The sequence below is a fragment of the Prionailurus bengalensis genome, chromosome E1 (genome assembly GCF_016509475.1).
Source record: "Prionailurus bengalensis isolate Pbe53 chromosome E1, Fcat_Pben_1.1_paternal_pri, whole genome shotgun sequence".
In the NCBI taxonomy this organism is placed as follows: Eukaryota; Metazoa; Chordata; class Mammalia; order Carnivora; family Felidae; genus Prionailurus; species Prionailurus bengalensis.
In genome coordinates, this window is record NC_057347.1 from 695216 (window position 1) to 709333 (window position 14118).

The following is a 14118-nucleotide window of genomic DNA, read 5'->3' on the forward strand; positions in this document are numbered from 1 at the left end:
CGGGGCCCGCGGGAGCCAGAGGAGGGGCCTGTGAGGGGCCGGGGGGCGGGGCCTGCGAAGGGCCGGGGGGCGGGGTCGCAGCCGGAGCCGGAGAGCTGGGCCTGCGCGGGGCCGCCCCCGCCCCGCATCCCACACTGCCCCGCGACCGGAAGAGGGGCCGCCGCTTCCGGAACCTGCGGGCAAATTGCTCTTGGGGCCGGTGGCGGCGGGGCGGCTTTGCTCGCGATGGCCGCGGCCGTCGCTATGGAGACAGGTAAGTAGCGCTCGGGACCCTAGCAAACACAGGTGCCCCGGGCCAGACATCTCTTCCCGCTTCCCCGGGGACTCCTTTGCGGCGCAGCTCCGGCGGGGCTCCTGTCCGCGGCTCCTTCCTTCTCACCTCTGCCGTTCGGACGCCGACCCCGTCGGCCTCCCGGCGAGGCCCCAGCGGCAGGACGCGCTCCTGAACCGTCCGTTCCGCCGCTGGTTTTCCGCGTCCCCGATGAGCGTGCTTAAGTGTGAGATGTCGCCCGACTGTGAGCCTTTCTGCCCCTGACATTTCTCGAACCGGCGCACGTCCCGTCGGCCCGTTTGCAGCTTGCATTCTGGACTTTCCCCGGGGTACTTAGCGGGGCTCTGAGGCGCGGTTATTACGACCTTCTCCCGCTGATCAGTCTGGAAATCTCGGGTCGTGGCTCCCGGGTGGTGGGTGTCCTGCCCCGTGGGTGCGCCTTTTGCTCTTGTCTTTAGAGGAGCGCCTCACTTGATCTTGTTGAGCAGAGCGCTCTCTGCTTCCCCCGGACTAGTGGGGAAGGGCCACCTTCCCCCACGCCCAGTTTAGGAAAACCACGCCGTGCCCTTACTTTTGCAGAAATACGTTCTCAGCGGCAGTCACGTCTTTTTCTACAAGTCAGTGTTCTAGGTGGTGACCTTTATTTTGGGTGACTTTTGCTGTATTCCGTCCTAGATGATGCTGGAAATCGACTTCGGTTTCAGTTGGAGTTGGAATTCGTGCAGTGTTTAGCCAACCCCAATTACCTTAATTGTAAGTTGTTGGGCGCCTGATGGAATTGAGTACCTGTTAACATCTCTGACAAGAAGAATTGCAGTTCGTAATAATGTCTACTTTTATGTATGCTCAGTTCAGTGGGATCACTGCTACACTTAAACGGGTGCGCGCGCGTGCGTGCGTGTGTGTGTGTGTGTGTGTGTGTGTGTGTGTCTGAACGGACTGGGACTTATGTTCTGAATTCAGTGTGTGGTGGCGGTGGGGATTTACATACGTAGATTCTGTATGCTAGGGGTCATCGATCGGTCCTTCCAGGATTGGTTTGCTCTACAGATATATTTTTTGTTTTTATGCCTTTCAGTTCTTGCCCAAAGAGGTTACTTCAAAGACAAAGCTTTTGTTAATTATCTTAAGTACTTGCTTTACTGGAAAGAACCAGAATATGCCAAGTATCTAAAGTAAGTTTAATTTTTACAGTCCTAAATGTGTATGTAGTGTATTATATTCCAAGACACTGACATTTAACAGACTTTGTAGTTTCACATTGGAAAAAATGTATTTCGAACCCCTCTACGTCTTTAGTTTCTCCGCCTCATCTCTAAGTTGGGTTACTGTGCGATCTCACTGCTCATCCCTGCCTCTCTTACCCTCATCCTGTGTCCTCCCGCCTCCAAGCCAAAGGAAGCAAAATAATTTTCTACACAGAAGCCATCTTGCTCTTTCAAAAATGTTACGACAGGACACTTTGCTGCTTAGAGCCTGTCAGTGCCCTCCCATCCCATGCAGAACAGAGTCCCTTCTCTTTACCTGGGCTCAGGCTCTGTGTGACCTAGCTCTGTCTTGTCTGACTGTACTTGTACTGGTCACCCCATCTCTCTGCGTTTCCGACCTTAACGAACCCACAGTCTTTAAATGCAATGGCATAGTCGTCGGCTGAAAACTGAAGAACACAGGGCACTTATCAGCAAGATTTTCTGGAGGGGGTGACCTTATCTGATTCTTATTACGGCCACATCTCGGATACTGTGGGTTCGTTCCAGACCGTTGCAAGAAGGTGAACCCTGCCGTAAAGCAAGCCAAATGAATTTTTCGGTTTCCCAGTGTATAAAGCTTATGTTCACACAATACTGCAGGCTATTAAGTGTGCAATAGTGTTTAAAAAAAAAAAAAGGTAGATATTTTAATAAAAAAATATATTGTTAAAAAATGCTAACCATCATCTAAGCTTTTAGGAAGTCATGATCACAGATCACCATAACAAATATAATAATAATGAAAAGTTTAAAATGTGAGAATTATTAAAATGCGACACAGGGACATGAGGTAAGCAAATGCTGTTGGAAAAATGGTGCGGGCAGACTTGCTTGATGAAGGGTTGCCACAAACCTTTAGTTTGTAAAAGAAAAAAAAGGCAGTATGTCTGTAGCTATTGTCTTTCTTTAGAGCGCATATGTGCAAGAATTGTGTTCTTTAAACCTTGAACTCAGGCCTTTTCTTTGTCTAACTAGGTAGTCAGAAGGCAATGGTGACACTTTTCTTTTTTTTTCCCTTGTCTTTTTCTTTAAAAAGAATTTTTTTTTAATATTTGTTTTGAGAGACAGGGCGAGAGCATGAGTGGGGGAGGGGCGGAGAGAGAGAGAGGGAGACACAGTATCTGAAGCAGGCTCCAGACTCTGAGCCGTCAGCACAGAGCCCGATGCTGGGCTCGAACCCACGAACCGCGAGGTCATGACCTGAGCCGAAGTCAGATGCTTAACCGACTGAGCCACCCAGGCGCCCTTCTTGTCTTTTTCTTTTTTAAACAAACACATTTGAGAGGGAAATGACTCAAACTTGTACTTTATCCAACTCACTTTTTTGATCTGTGTCTAATAACTGGTTTTTGAAGCCCGCATCTCTGCCTGCAGGACCCCTTTGCTCCCTTACTGGTCCTTTTTAAACAGCCACTTATTTAATAATCACAGTGAAGACTTTATTAGGTGGTGTGTGTACGTAGACTTGGAGACTCCGTGTGGACACAGGGCCACAGGCACGGGGAGTTCTGTGTCCCCCCAGTGTTGGCGGGATGGCCGGCTGCGCTCTGGAGGGCTCCAGGGAGGGCCTGTTGCTCTGTTTAGGGACAGCCGGTTCCCTTGCTAGCTGCATGACGGGAAGTGTTTCCTTTTATTGGGCTATGATGCCCCGGTGTGCAGCTTCAACCCAGATCTCCAGTTTTGCCCCTGAGTCAATCCGGAACCCGTCTGTGACCCCTTGAGGCAACTGCCCTTCAGATGTTTGCATTCAAGAGAGGTTGCAGGCTAACCGCTGTGGGCGTGTGTCATCAGTCGCGGGAGGCTTTTGTTTAAGAGTTGCTGACCTTAAAGGTCGGAGAGTTTCGTATAATAATCCAGACTTGTAGTTACTCCCTAAATCTGGAGGGTCTGCTCACCGCGGGTCTTCCCCCTTCCATGTTGGGGCTGGCTCACCTGAGGGGCGGCTGCCGCGTGCAGACCCTGGCACCGCTCGTCCTGCTTCCCTGGTAGCCGGTACCCGCCCCTGCGACGGAGCCCTTACCCGTGCTTTCTCAGCCGCTGTCAGCCGTTTCTCACGCGCCCTCCCTGGGGTATTTTGCAACCGTGCCCTCCGCTGTTCTGCCAGGAACTAGACACAGGCCTTCAGGTGCAGTCAGGGTGCGGTGGACCAGCCACACTTCTTCAGGTGGACGTTACGCTCCAGTAAGTGTAACTTGAGTTCCTGTTACTTTTTCATGGGGGGAGGGGGGGCAGGGATTCACATCGCCGACTCGCTGAGAGCTTTGTGCCGACTCCAACTCCTCTGTTCTTGTTTTCATCAGTGCTGTTAACTGAGTTCTCCGTTTATGCCTCATTTACTTTTCCGAAATCTAAAGGGGCAACTTTCCTTTGGTACCTCTTAACTTCCTCTTGTCGGTTAAGGCCAGAGTTATAGCCTGTGAAAATACTTACTCTGAGCGTTGTCTTTACAAGTTTGAGAGATGATCACTGCGTGTCCGAGTTCCGTTTATTGACCGAATGCCACCTGAGACCACTCTCTTGGTTGTCACGGTGGTTTAGGTTACAGGTGAGGAAGCTAAAGCTGCCCGAGGTTGAGAACCTTGTCCAAGGCCAGCCAGCTGGTGAGTGGCGGGGCTGGTATTCAAACCCAGGTCTCTCCCCATCCTGATGCGCTTCAGACCCAGGTCTTTCCCCGTCCCGATGCCCTTCACACCCAGGTCTTTCCCCGTCCCGATGCCCTTCAGACCCAGGTCTTTCCCCGTCCCGATGCCTGCATGAGAAGGAAAGAGGTTGGGTGTGAGCAAGGCATTCAGGCTCAGGCACCAACAGCTACAAGCAGCTGTGTCTTTGGAGTGCCGATAGCATACCGATGTTGTCTCGGAAGAACAGCAGTGGGGTTGCGCCCTGCTTCTCAGTGTGGTCCCCAGACCAGCAGCCCTGCTGTCACTTGGGAGCCTGTTAGAGATGCAGAACCCAGGCCCCCACCTCAGACCTGCTGAATCAGAGTCTGCGTTCAGGGAGTGATTTACGTGCACATGAAGACGTGGGAAGCACCCCGCGGTATATATGGTTTTCATCCTTCTGTCCTGTCTATGCCGCCTGCACAAGTCTGGCTCCGAAGTCTCTTACAGTTGAAGGTTTTTTAACGGACTCAGATCTCATGTCTTTTCTGTTTGAAATAATTTCACTTATGAAATAGCTGCAAAAATCATAAAGAGAATTCCTATATATTCTTCACCCAGATATTTTAAATGTTAACATTTTCTGTAACCACAGGACAGTGATCAAAATCTGAACATTAACATTAACATATTATCTAGTCTGCAGACTTCATTCTGATTTTGTCCGCTGTCTCATTAATGACCTGTGTCTGGGATGGTATCCAGTCTAAGCTCCTGTGCTATATTTTGTACTTATGCCTCCTTAAGTCTTTAATCTTGAGTTTCTTGCTCCTTCCCCCTGCACTCCCCCCCTCTGCCCCCCCCCCAACTGTGACCCGGAAGTGATTTTCTAAACTTCTTGGTATATATCCTGTCAGGAGTTGCAGGAAGTCAATTTGACCTGCTACTAGTGATGTTACTTTTGGCCACTTGGTTGAGGCAGGTGGTAACTGCCAGGTTTTACCACATCAAGTTACTAGTTTTCCTTTTGTATTTAATAAGTGTCTTGCGGGGAAATGCTTCGAGACTGTGTACATACTTTGTTTCGTGTCGTACTTTTACCCCCTAATTTTGGCCTCTGTTGATACCTGCCCAAAGCAGTTTTTACTTGGTTTTCTAATTCTGTCACTTTCTACGTTTATCAGTTGTGGTTTAGGTATGAGGATGAATCATTCCTCTTTTCCCTATTTATTCATTAAAAAAAAAAAATTTTTTTTTTAACGTTTTATTTATTTTTGAGACAGAGACAGAGCATGAATGGGGGAGGGGCAGAGAGAGAGGGAGACACAGAATCGGAAACAGGCTCCAGGCTCTGAGCCACCAGCCCAGAGCCTGACGCGGGGCTCGAACTCACTGACCGCGAGATCGTGACCTGGCTGAAGTCGGACGCTTAACCGACTGCGCCACCCAGGCGCCCCTTTAGTAAATTTTTTAATGTTTGTTTATTTTTGAGAGAGAGACAGAGTGCGAATTGGGGAGGGGCAGAGAGAGAGAGAGAGAGAGAGAGGGAGACACAGAATCTGAAGCAGGCTCCAGGCTCTGAGATGTCAGCGCAGAGCCCCACGCACAGGAACCTTGAGATCATGACTTGAGCAGAAGTCAGATGCTTAACTGACCGAGCCACCCAGGCGCCCCCCTCTTTATTCATTTAAAAGAGTCCCATCAATATGGACTCCTGGATTCTTATTTTTTGGATTATAATTGTGTTTTCTTGTAACAGTTCCAGATTTGGCCACTAAGAGCCCCTTTGGGTTGCCTCCTGAGTCCTTGTGACTCATCCCCACGATTTTCTGGGCACTCCTCTTTCTGGCACTACATAACATTCCCGGCTCATCTTGTACCTTCCCTGCCTTGGCCCTGGAGCCAGCCATCTCGCCAGGGCCCTGGAAAGTGGTGTTTCACAATCCATCATCTGAGTGTGCTTGTTGGTACCAGTGTCATTGCTGCTAGGCCCTCTCAGGACACACAGCTAAGAAGTGTGTGTGTGTGTGTGTGTGTGTGTGTGTGTGTACGTACTTCTCATCCCTGTCTGTTTCTGTGTCTCTATATTAAAAGCCAGGAGTTCATACGGATGTTTCCAGTTGCAGCTCCTTAACACAGGGTCCCTCCCAGCCTCCCCCCCCCCCCCCCCCCCCCCCCCCGCCACCCTCGTAACAACTCTCCTACCAGTCAGAGATCTGGCTCTCTTTATCTCAGGTGTGCTGACGTACTCAGTTGCTCAGTCTCAGAGTACCTGTGAAGCAATCCCAGAACTGTTCCGTCCCTGTGGAAAGTAGGGTGCAGGGCTCGCGCGTAGTTATTTCTGAAACGGAGTCGGTTTTGAATAAAACTTGTCTTTCTCCCTACTGATGGAAAACCGGTAGTTATCAACTATAAACAGGTAATTACTAAAATAAAAAGTGTTTGTGGTCCTCACCTTGGACACCACCACAGAACTGAATGATTGCCCCCAAAGTTTGACTCTGCTTACCAGCTCCCGTGTAGTGTTGGGCGGGCTATTCGGTCTTTCTGAACTTAAGTTTTTTTCCCTTTGGAAACTTTTGCTTCATGCTGACTTTTGATGAGCGGCTTCTTTGCAGAAGCAGGAAAAACAGAACCTGTACTACCAAAGTGAACGAATGTTCTAGAAATGGTAGGCTACGACATCAGTTTTGAGCGAGAAACTGAGTTGGAGCCTGGCGCGATTGACCTAGACCGTGCCGGTCGTTAACTTGTCCACTCGCACCCAGGTACCCACAGTGTCTGCACATGCTCGAGCTGCTTCAGTACGAGCACTTCCGCAAGGAGCTGGTGAACGCTCAGTGCGCCAAGTTTATCGACGAGCAGCAGATTCTGCACTGGCAGCACTATTCCCGGAAGCGGATGCGCCTTCAGCAAGCCCTGGCGGAGCAGCAGCAGCAGAATAACGCGGCGGGAAAGTGAGAGCCGGGTCCAGGACTGGCTTCTGGGACGCGTCCATACTGCTCTCGTGCAGAGAACACAGAGACTCTCCTGGCTGCCTTCCCTGGGGCAGCGCCTAGAACTGTAGTGTACTGTTTAACGCAGCTAACTTTTTGCTAATAGATTACTTCTGTCCAACCAGAATTGTTCTCCTTTGGTTTCCCTGTGGATTTGTAAGTTATTGTTAGTACTTGACCAACTGAATAAAAACAGAAACGTTAGGTGCTTTAAACCAGCTTAAGGAGTCGTGGGGAGGGGGGCAAGGGGAGGGCCACCAAATGTCCCAAACTCTAATAAGCCTAGCTCTGTTCCTTACACGTGGTGGGGCCTGGGCAAGTCCGTCTCCCTCCTTCTTACTGTCCGTCTGAACATTACCCTGCCTACCCTCTGTCTACAGAATGAGGGGAACAGAGTGAATGATTTCTTTTTTTTTTTTTTAAATGTTTGTTTATTTTTGAGACAGAGAGACAGAGCATGAACAGGGGAGGGGCAGAGAGAGAGGAGACACAGAATCGGAAGCAGGCTCCAGGCTCTGAGCCATCAGTCCAGAGCCTGACGCAGGGCACGAACTCACGGACCGCGAGATCGTGACCTGAGCCGAAGTCAGACGCCTAACCGACTGAGCCACCCAGGCGCCCCTGTGAATGATTTCTTTAAATCAGAGCAGGAACCGCAGAAAGGTTCTTAAACTCTGCCCAAAAGGAGGACTTATCCGTATCCCCACTTGCTTTGCAAGAGGGCTTAAAGGAACAGGCGGCGTGTCACTGACCCGGTGACCGGAAGGAGAAGGTTGTTGGTTAATTTCTCATTGCACCCTTGGACCTTGGACTAGAATAAAGATGAGGAGCCTCAAATACTTGTGATCATCCAGCACAGCTGACGTTTCCGTGGCCGGTACTACACCCCAGGGCCACGTTACCTGCCTTGTCCTGCTCTCGTGTCACTTGCAGAACCACCCGCGTCCATAAAGGAGGAGACTGAGGTTCAGACAGGTTAAGAAGCTTGTCTGCGGTGGTGATCGGCGTGACTGACTGGTGGCTGGGACTCTGGCCACCACCACTCGACGACATGGTCTCTGACCCACCTGTGCCACCTGCCTCCGCCAGAGCCAGAAAGCCTCTTGAGACAGGAGAGCAAAACTGCCCGCAGTGAGTAGGGAGGCTGCATTAGGTGCGCTGTGCTCTCTGTCACTGGCTACGGGAAGTTGTACGTTCTAAAGCCAGACAAGGTGTTTTAGGAGCCATTCTTTGTAAATTTGTGGCATTTAAGGTAAAAGATCCTAACTCCTTTGGAGATTTGGAATTTGCCTTTACTGGTAGGGACTTTTAGATATTTCTGTCACCTCCAATAATGCATCCCCAGTGCTGTTACTGTCACTCCTGAAGGCGTATTTTACCTGTATCTTAGAAATTCCCAAATATTACAGGCAAACTGAGGGTTTGTGAGCATTTTAATAGCACTGTTTAGACATAAACTATTTTTTACATCGTCATTCATTTATTTATTTATTGCTAACATGAATTCAAAGCAAGTACGCAACTGCTTTTGTGCCAGAGCAGATCAGGAAATCAAGACACAACTGTCATCATCAACTCTTTTTTTTTTTTTTTTTTTTTAAATTTTTTTTTTCAACGTTTATTTATTTTTGGGACAGAGAGAGACAGAGCATGAATGGGGGAGGGGCAGAGAGAGAGGGAGACACAGAATTGGAAACAGGCTCCAGGCTCTGAGCCATCAGCCCAGAGCCCGACGCGGGGCTCGAACTCATGGAGTGCGAGATCGTGACCTGGCTGAAGTCGGACGCTTAACCGACTGCGCCACCCAGGCGCCCCCATCAACTCTTAATCTTCGGAGAACAACATCTCCACGAGGTTGGCCTGGAGACACTCGGATTCCACCAGTTTTTGAGGCTGTAAGAGAAGAGCAGTCTAATCTTAACCCACAGCTACAAAAACGTCATTAGGGAGGGAAGGAGTTGTTCTTCCTTGAGTTAACACAAATCTTCGGGTGGAGAAACCATGCTATTCAAAGACCATCATCTAGTTGTAACAAGTCTTATTAGGTAGTTCTAATAACTATTTGCCTTAAGATAAATCATTAAAATACTCAGCTCCGTGGACTAAAACAAGAGACAGCAAGCCCAGCGCCATCACCTTCCCTCAACTCGTTAGTTTAGAACTCGTTAGTTTTGGCCATGGCCAAACTGGAGGAGGGGCCTTCTTTGTAGCCAGAATCCTGAAGTCAGTAGAAAACAACCATTGATGCTAGTATTTTAAGGAATTACGTTAACCGACTTTCTTGAGCAGTGCTTAGAGAATTTTAAAACAGAGTGGCTTTCACAAAGCATGAAAAAGACCTAATACTTAAGATACTGGCATTTTTAATAGTTTATTTGATTGCCCATAGGGATGGACAGCCAAGCTGTGCATTTTAATAGATCCCCACTGGGAACAAACATCAAGATCTTTTAAAATCTGAATCCAGAACAGGAGTTTTGACGGGGGCAGTTGTAGTCCCGCCACAATGACACGACAGACACTTACTGTTCCGTATTTAAGGAGTGTAGGCACCGCAGTTACTTTCAGGTTTTTTCTGAACTCGTTATTTGGATCTTTCCAACTGTTTCGAAAAAGAAAAAGTGATTATGGGTAACATTTACTTGGTTTCTCCCCATTTAATATTTGATAGATTCCTACATTTAGTCTTTCAGTAATCACTGGTTTCTTTGTAAATGTTTGTAAAAGCTTGAGGACTAGGACTTTAATAGTGTCTGATTGTTTGACTTGCCCGACCGCCCTAAGCATGCAGACCCTTGGTCGCCGAGGCCCTTCCGCCTAGCCTAAGTGCGCGAGTCTAGCATCCGGGACAGGAGGGACTGCACACGGGCACTTACTAAGGTTTCTCTCCCACTTGGCAGTAGATGAACACACATCCTTCACTGACGTGCTTCAGCCCCTCTCGCACGACTGGCTCCGCTTTAAAACAAAAGTTGATATGAAATAATTACTCATGGGCTCTAGAATCCGGCACCGAGGAACAGCGTCCCTCCCCCCTCCCTTCCGTCTTCGCTCAAGTCCTCAGACTGTAACTGAGGTCGACCAGAAAACCACTTGAAGGCCGAGGGCCAAATCCGAGGGCAGATGGGCCCCCGCGCCACGGGCACCTAGAACGCTGCGGGGCGTCCTCGCTGACGGCGGACGACCGGCTCCCCTGTCCCGGACACACGAGGCGCACCGGGGACGGGACAGGTGTTCGGGGACTGGATGCGCGCGGTATCCGGGTCGAGCGGCGGGGAGGGTCGGCGAGCCCCCTCGTCTGGCTCTCGCTCGGCTCCCACGCCGCGGGCCCCGAGTCCCGGCCTCTCACCCTGCACGCAGTCGGGGCACCAGCTCTTCCCGCCGGCGTCCTTGGAGCCGGTAAAGTAGGCGAAGATGGTCTTGCCGCGGTGCTGCTCCACCGCCCGGCTGAACTCCTCGAAGCCGGACACGCTCACCACCTCGTAGCCGGCCATCGGGAGGGCGCGCCGCGCACCGCCGGCCGGGTCTCCGGGAGGCGCCGCCGCGGGACGGGGCGGGGAGCGGCCGCTTCCGGGGGCGCGGCCGGCGGGGCTCCACGGCGCTACGGGAGCCGGGGGCGGCCACAAGGCCTCCGCGCCGCGTCCCGCCTCCGGCTGTGGCTGGCCCGTGCCCTCCGTGCCGGCTCTGCGCAGGCACCCGGGCTTCTGCCCCAGCCGCCCCGGCCCGGGCCCCATGGGCGGCGGCTGCCCACCCTGCCGCCGTGCAGCCCCGGGACCCCTAGGCGGCTCGGGAGCCCTAACGGCTCCCAGGCCGCCCTGCGCCCGTTGCTATGGCGACCGCGCGAGCGGCCGGAAGCGCGGCCTAGCCGGCCCCCCCGCCCGCTCCCCGGTAGCCGCGCCGCGCCCCAGGCCAGGTGGGCTCGGGCCGGGGCCGGGGGGACTCTGGGAAGCCGCGCCCGGACTCGTGGGCCCGGGGGACAGGAGCCCCTGAGCCGCGGCCGGCCCCGCCGCCCGCGGGCCCCGTCACCGCCGCTCCTGCGGAGCTCGGGGGGCCGGGGCCCAGCGCGTGCGTGCGTGTGTGCGGCGGCCCCGGCGGCGGGCGGCGGGCGGGGGGCCGAGAGGGGCGGCGCGGGCGGGCCTGCAGCCATGAGCGGGGCGGCGGGCCGCTGCGTGGGGCCCAGCCGGCCGGGGCGCGGGCGCGGGAGGCCGTGGGGGAAGAGGGGCGCCGCGGGGGCGCCGCGCGGCCGGGGAGCGGGGCGCCGGGCGACGACCTCGGCGTGGGACACGCGCTGCGTGAGCGCAGAGAGGCTGCGAGACTGTCGGCGGCCCCGGGGGAGGAGAGCGGAGGCCGACGCGGCCGGGGCGGCGGGGGCCAACGGGCCGGAGGCCTCGGAGACCGCCGGCGCCGCAGGCTCGGCCGAGGCCGCGGGGGACCCGGGCGCCGTGTGGGTGGACGGCGCGGTGGGGGAGCCCCAGGTGGTGGGGCCTGTCGGGTCGGTGTGGGTGACGGGCACCGGCGGGGAGGAGGACGGGGCGCCTTACCGGAGCCCCCGGGGCTGTGAGCGGAAAGGCCGCCCGGGATCCATGGGGCACGAGAGCATCCTGGAGCTGTGGCTGAAGGTGCAGGCTATGCGGGCGGCGGCGGGGTGCGGGGAGGGAAGCAGAGTGGAGCTCCACCCGGTGCCCGCGGGAGAGGGCCCGGTTGACAGGGGCGTCCCCGGCAGGGCCTCCTGGGTGGAGACCAGCCGGGGTGGTCTCACGGGGCCCTGGGTGAAGGGACAGGCTCGGGCAATGCCCAGGGCCTCGGGAGTGTCCACAGGCGTTGGGCCCGGGGCGGGTTGTGAGAGGGTCCCAGGCCTGTGCGGGCGGGGACAGGCGGCTGGCCTGCTGCCTGGGGGTGTGCCTGGGATGGTGCCCTACCTGCTGGGGAGAGGACAGGCCGCGGGGTGGCCCGTGCCTGTGGACAGGGAGAGGGGCTGGGGGAGTGCCCCTGGTCCGTGGGGCAGAGGGCAGTCCCTGCAGGTGCCGGGGGCTCCTGGCCCAGAGACCGTCTGTGGGGACACCCCGGGCTCATGGAGAGGGGGGCAGGCTTCGAGGGTGCTGCCTGATGCTGTGGGGGCGCCCGGCAGGGTGGAGGAGGAAGCCAGCTGTGCAGGTGCCCTGGGCGCGTGGCGGAACGGACAGGCCGTGGAGGGGATGGGGTCTGGGGGTGCTCCTGGCACGTGGGGCACTGGACAGCCCGTGGGGGTGCCTTGCGCTGTTGAAGAGGAAGCTAGATGTGGGGGTGACCCAGGATTCAGGGAACGGGGGCAGGCTGTGTGGGTAGAGACCGGCTCTGGAGGGGACCCGGGTTCCTGGGCAGCCGCACACGCCGCAGAGGCATGCGGTCCTGCCGAGCTGCAGGTGGGCCCTGGAGGCGCTCCAGGCCTGTGGAGTGTGGAGCAGGGCCTGGGGGTGCCCACGGCCCTGGGGAGGGAGACGGGCTGCGGGAGCATCCCTGGTGTGTGGGGGACCCAGCAGCCGGTGGGGGCAGTGGTGGCGGGACCAGGGGCCCTGGGAGGACAGGCGGGTTACGAGGCTGCCCCAGGCCTGTGGGACGGGCAGCGGGCCCTGGGGGCACCGGGGGTGGTTGCGGGGGACACAGGCTGTGGGGGTGTTGTGAGCCTGTGGGACGGGAGGCAGGCTCTGGGGGAGCAGGAGACCCTGCTGCCCGCAGCGTTGGGAGCACCTGGGCCTGTGGGTCAAGAGGCCGGCCCCAGGGACGTGTCTTGTCTGTGCAGAAGGAGACAGGCAGAGGGGCTGCCTGGGGCCGCAGTCCTGCCCAGGCACAGGTGCGGCCCGGGGGGGTTCGCGAGGGCGCCTGCGGCCGTGCCCACCGCCGTGTGGGTGTCCGGCTCCACGTGCCAGGATGGTGGCTCTCGAGGTGGCTTGAGCCTGTGCGACGGCGTCTCTGCTGCCCTGTTACCCGTGGCTCCCGAGGGGCCGTGGTCTGCGGGGGAGACTGCGGCTTCTGCAGCTTTCCCAGGCCCGTGGGAGAGGGGGCAGGCCATCGGGGGTCCTGAAGCACCCGGGCTTGCGGGGCAGGAGACGGGCTCTGGGGGTGTGCCGAGACCTTGGGGACGGAGACCGAGTGCAGGGGCGTCTGCCGCTGCCCCGGTGCCCGTGGCTCCCAGGACGCCCCGGCCGGTCCGGGAGGAGTCCACCCCCGGGGGTGTCGCAGGCCTGTGGGGGGAGAGGGACACGGTGCAAGCACCCGTAGACGCCAGGGGTCCCTCACGGGTGGGGCTGCCCCCCAGCGCCGGGATGCCTGGGCCCACAGGGGAGAGGCTGGGCCCGGGGGGCCCCTCCGGCTCGCTGGGAGGGGGGCAGGCTGCTGAGATGCCTGGGGCCGAGGGGGTGCCCATGGCGGCGGGGGCCCCCGGGCCGATGATGGCCAATGCCAGCTGTGGGGATGTCTCGGGCGTGTGGGGACAGAGACCGGTGACGGAGGGACCTGCGGATGGCCCGTGGAGGAGAAGAGCCAGTGGGCCGGTCCCTGAGGCTGCCAGGGTGCCCCTGCCTTTGGGGGTGCTCGCGGCTGTGGGGGTGCCCGCAGCGGGGCGCGTGCCTGCCGTGGTGTGGGTGACTGGGTGTGCCGGGGAAGAAGCCGCCGAGGCTGCCGCCGGCCTCCCAGCGTCCAGGACGCCGTCTGCGGAGGGAGCTGGGGCTTCGTGGGGGGAGGCGGGAGGCAGACAGGCAGTGGGGGCGCCTCTTGCCCACGGGTGTGGGACCCGGTCCTGGAGCTGCCCGCGGCCCCCAGGGGAAGAGAGCCACTGTGAGAACGTGCCTGCGGCCTCAGGGACAAGAGGCCCTGTGCCCCCGGTTGCAGGGCAGGAGACGGGCATCGGCCATTTCAGAGGTCACCCGCAGCAGAGTGGGGGGGCACAGGCCGGAGGAGCGTCTGCAGTGAGGGTCCGGGGGAGCCCTTTGGGGGAGGACAGGTTGAGGGGGGCCTTCTCATAG

General features: G+C 56.6%; 4 protein-coding genes across 4 annotated transcripts in view; 3 read left to right on the forward strand and 1 right to left on the reverse strand.

The window, feature by feature from the left end:
- The first annotated feature begins 127 nt into the window (after positions 1-127).
- Positions 128-7332, forward strand: MED31 (mediator complex subunit 31). Its single transcript, XM_043582740.1, has 4 exons — positions 128-253; positions 947-1024; positions 1350-1446; positions 6890-7332. Exons 1-4 carry the CDS (start codon positions 226-228, stop codon positions 7080-7082), a joined length of 396 nt encoding a protein of 131 aa, XP_043438675.1. The 5' UTR covers positions 128-225; the 3' UTR covers positions 7083-7332.
- Positions 7333-8532: 1200 nt separating this feature from the next.
- TXNDC17 (thioredoxin domain containing 17) lies at positions 8533-10689 on the reverse strand. Its single transcript, XM_043582739.1, has 5 exons — positions 10467-10689; positions 9994-10075; positions 9644-9719; positions 8939-9010; positions 8533-8692 (listed from the first exon to the last, which is right to left on the reverse strand). The coding sequence occupies exons 1-4, from the start codon at positions 10609-10611 to the stop codon at positions 8942-8944; spliced, it is 372 nt and encodes a 123-aa protein (XP_043438674.1). The 5' UTR covers positions 10612-10689; the 3' UTR covers positions 8533-8692; positions 8939-8941.
- Positions 10690-10851: 162 nt separating this feature from the next.
- KIAA0753 (KIAA0753 ortholog) overlaps positions 10852-14118 on the forward strand; it is a 39550-nt gene continuing 36283 nt past the window's right edge. The window contains exon 1 of the mRNA XM_043582730.1: positions 10852-11030. The gene's annotated coding sequence lies outside the window, so the exon portion shown is untranslated. The remainder of the gene's footprint in view (positions 11031-14118) is intronic.
- Positions 11263-14118, forward strand: LOC122486015 (collagen alpha-1(I) chain-like). The gene has a single exon (XM_043585497.1). The coding sequence runs from the start codon at positions 11263-11265 to the stop codon at positions 14116-14118; it is 2856 nt and encodes a 951-aa protein (XP_043441432.1).